Source organism: Buceros rhinoceros, unplaced genomic scaffold, assembly GCF_000710305.1.
Source record: "Buceros rhinoceros silvestris isolate BGI_N320 unplaced genomic scaffold, ASM71030v1 scaffold4757, whole genome shotgun sequence".
NCBI classification, from domain to species: domain Eukaryota; kingdom Metazoa; phylum Chordata; class Aves; order Bucerotiformes; family Bucerotidae; genus Buceros; species Buceros rhinoceros.
Genome location: NW_010421430.1, coordinates 36,723 through 40,929, shown reverse-complemented (window position 1 = coordinate 40,929; position 4,207 = coordinate 36,723). Strand labels below are relative to the sequence as shown.

The following is a 4,207-nucleotide window of genomic DNA, read 5'->3' as shown; positions in this document are numbered from 1 at the left end:
GGGAAGGTGAAGTCTGCGCTGCCTGGTCTGTAAAACCACAAAAATGTGGTGTGAAATTTCAAAGAAATATTTCTATCACATAACTGTACAAGAAATACTTCCATCACATAACTGCCATTGACTGCTCTGCGTAACACATAAATCATTGCTGTGCGTTTCTAAAACTGTGTGGTAGTGTAACGACTAGGCGAGTTTGGTGATAAGCCATTGCTAAGACTGCTGTTTGTCTTCATGACTTACTGAAGCGCTTTGCGCTTTAGGCCAGCATTCAGTGACCGTAGTCAGATCAGGGTGGCTTATTGCCCTGCAGAGAGCACCACTGACACTGAGACTTGAGGTAAGGGTATGAGGCGAGAGGTTTTAAACCTGATCACCTGGTTTTGCACCAACGCTATGCTTTCCAAGAAGGAAATTGTTATTTACAAGTTGTTAACCCTATGTATGTTCTATTTTCTAAATAAAATTATTGTTTTATTTCACATTATCAGCAAAATAGTGGTAGAATGTTTCGTTAACAGAAAAGGGTTTTTTTAATCTGACTGAAAAGTGTATTCTTGGTAAATGAGATGCTGAAAAGCTCTTGAAAACTTTGAAGAATTCAAACCAGATGGATATTTGATAAAGGATTTTGAAAGTGTGGTGGTACTTCTGGTTTTTTTCTTTTCACTTTTTCTTTACAAGCAGGCTTTGAAATTTTACATTTGTTGTAGAGTATTTCCTGGATTTTTTGTAGCAAAAGCTGGCATTGAGTAGGTGGGTTTGTGAACCTTGCTACAAGCTCACTGGTTTTGGTGGAGTGGCTCTTGATCTCGCCTGTGTAATTAAGAGCAGATTTCATTCAAGCCAGAAATTGGGTGCAGTGGTGTGAAGCAGGTTAATTCATTCTCTCTGCCATGCATTGAAGCTTGCAGTGGAATTATAATATTTGCCACTTATCAGTAAAAGTAAAAGAATTTTTTCTTTCCAACACAATCTAGTTTCTAATTTTTGATCAGCTGCTGTTGGCATATGTTGACTGTGTCTAATGGCCTGTGTTTGCATTCTAAGCTTATCTCACAAATTGGCTTTTGACATGCACAATCAGCAGTAATAGTGTTTCACTGTGGTGACCATAGTTAAATATTTCTCTCCTGTCTCCCCCGTCCCCTTCTCTGTTTGATATTTTCTTTGTTTTTTCTTTTTTAGGACCCAAGTTTCTCTTTGGTGATTCATGACAAGCTCCAAGTTCCCAATACCATTCGTAAGGCATGGAATGAGAAGGACAACAGATGTGATGTTTGTGCCACGCACCTGAACCAGTTGAAGCAAGAGGCCATTCAGATGGTGCTGACCCTAGAGCAAGCTGCCAACTCGGAACATTATGACGCCTCGCCAGGCTCTCCCCCGCCGCTTTCCAATATCCCCACGTTAGTGAGTCCCCGGCACATGGGTAGCCTGCAGCCCAGAGACTGGGCATACATGCCTGCTCCTTATGCTACATCTAACTATACAGGCTTCGTTGCCAACAAACACAGTGGAAAACCGAACAGTCTAGGAATTGTCAATGGGGTAGAGAAGAAAAATGGCTCTCCTGGACACCAAACCAAGGTCAGCTTTCAAATGGCCACCAGCCCCAGCAATGGTAACGTTCTCAACTCCGTGGCTATCCAGACTCATCAGTACCTTGACAGCACTTGGTCTTTTTCAAGAACGAATGGTGTCACTCTATATCCCTACCAAGTAAGTGTTTTAAAATAACAAGATATGTTTACTTTCTTCCCATTGAAGCTTGCATGGGCATGCTAACACTGCTTGCTTCTGTTGGTAGAAGTAAAGCCATTCATATAATGAGCACCAGAACAAGGAGTGCTATAAATTCTTGTTTCCCTGATATGGGATTGCTTTGGGGAAGACACAGGTCACAACCAAAACCCAGTATTAATTAGATTAATTCAGCTTTTATTAATAATAGTACCAAGCTGTTGTTTTTAATAGCAGATAACTATCCATACAGTATTTACAATTATTCCCTCAAACAGTTCTCACTCACTCGTATAACTTGGTTGGGGGAACAGCTGGAAGCCAACCACACTTGTTTACTCACAAGTGGAAAGGGTCATTCGCGCATCGCTGGCTTCTGGATTGGTATTTGGGAATTACCCAGAAGGTCTTAAGGTTCATCATGTGTGCTTATGATTCTACAGTCTTCGTTAAAGCATTCTAAGTTCCATAAATTCTTATTGATGCTACTGTGTGCTGGTGGCCTTCTGCAGATTCAATTGATTCTTGGCTTTTTGATTTTTATCGGTTCTCATGTATTTGACAGGTCCACTAGTTTCCAGAGCTCACCAGTTCTGGGGAGACTTCCATGTTCTTCTCAGCATGTTCTTTTCCTGCTCTTTGGCCTGCTGTTTTCTGGAACACCACACCCATAAATACCTATAGAACCAATCCACACCAGCTGACAAAGAAGGGGCTTTTGTGACAGGAGGTCGGCTTTCTGATGCCCTTAGCTGCAGGTGGTGGGATTTTCAGAGTGCTGGGGCACTTGCAGATTACAACATCAGCTTATTCTTTTAGTTCTCCCAGCCATCCCTGCTGGCTTCCTTAGCCACATAAATATCTTTGGAAACTGGTCTTTCTGCTAAGTTATGAACAGATTACAAGATAGATCCCTAAATTAATATTTAACGTTTATCAGTATAAGTAAATGATATTACAGTCAGAAAAAAGTGGTGTTATTCATAAGCATTAAGATATTGTCATGCACCAAAGAAGACTTAATAATAAAACCAGAAGTGAACTACAGTTATTTTATCTGGAAAATATGTGACTTTATAATTTTGTGGATTTATGCTCTAGTGAACATGAATCACATTTGGGCAGGTCAGCATGTGATTATTTTTTTTCTTGGATCAAACTATGATCTGATCTAAGTTTGGTTTAAGAAAAAAACCTAAACAAAGAATACACATTAAAAGAACTGAATAATTATTATTTGTATTAGGAAAATGGGTTCAACTTTCTTGCATTCACAGTCTTTTAGGTTCCTCTTCTATGAAAATGTGCTTTTGTTTACATTTAATAATGTTAATGGTTGCTAGAGGGTTCATTTTGTCTTAAAAATATTCACTAAGGAGAATCAAATATTACAAACTTCCCAGGCTGATCCTATAGTTTGGCTCCAGATAGATTAAGGATGGTTTCCTACCGTTCCCTTTCCTTTCAATAACCTTGCAATAGAAAAGACACCTCTTCAAAAACCCCTGCAAACAAACAAAAAAAAGCCAGAAAAACCCAAAGTGCCCCAAACAAACCAAGCAGTATTGATCTGTGGTGGACTGTGGTGATGGTATGTTTTATATTCTTTTTAAGATTCCACTTTCAAAAGTTAAAATACTCACTTTACCAAAGTGTCACATTTAATTGTCCAATCAAAGAATAATAATGATAGCTTTTGTCTTTAAACATGTTGAAAGGATTTTAGTGTTCGGTTATGTAGTACCTGTATCAACCTGGGAATTGGTCAAGTAAGAAGAAAAACTTTAAAAAGTAATTTATTTGTAACTCGAAGTAGCAGGATGATGCAAGCTTTGCTTTTTCTGCTTTTGTGTACAAAAACCAATCTTATTTGCTACACATTTTCAGAATGTTTTAGATCTCCTGTATAATAAAGCTTTTTAAATGCACTTACGCTTACAAAACTCTGCTGGGGAGAAACACTAGGAAGATGAGTCTGTTATCTCATCTTAATTAGAACCCTTCTTGATTTGAAGGTGAAATTAAAAAAAAAAAAAGAGGTGCTGGCTACTTACTTGTAGATGTCTGTGTATTAACTAAATTTTCTTCCTTCTGTTAAGAACAGTGATTAGAAAGAGCTCACTGTTCATTAGCTAAGAGGAATAGAAAGTAATTCCTTGGGATGAAAAGCCTTGCACTTCACACAGAAAGGTACAGTACACTTCTGCATAATAATCTTGTTAAATTGATGTCCAGGGAGAAGCAAGTCTCATGGCTCTAGACTTAATGGCGCCTGTCGTAGACACCTCCCATTGTAAATTAGCTTTGCTAGACAGTCTAGATAACTTGACAGAAATGGTTGAGTACCTTGAAAAATGATCATGTTTTCTTCCTTAAAGTATCACTAAAAAGAGAAAACGTTAGTGTAGAAGTGACATTCTATGGCTCAGAATTTACTCACGGCAATTTTAGGAACCAAAAAGTATTC

General features: G+C 38.4%; 1 protein-coding gene across 1 annotated transcript in view; it reads left to right on the top strand.

The window, feature by feature from the left end:
- Positions 1-1,185: 1,185 nt before the first annotated feature.
- Positions 1,186-4,207, top strand: part of LOC104496518 (kinesin-like protein KIF26B) — a gene marked incomplete at both ends in the record, with an annotated part of 30,427 nt that continues 27,405 nt past the window's right edge. The window contains one exon of the mRNA XM_010139649.1: positions 1,186-1,719. Coding sequence (XP_010137951.1) covers positions 1,186-1,719 — 534 coding nt within the window. The remainder of the gene's footprint in view (positions 1,720-4,207) is intronic.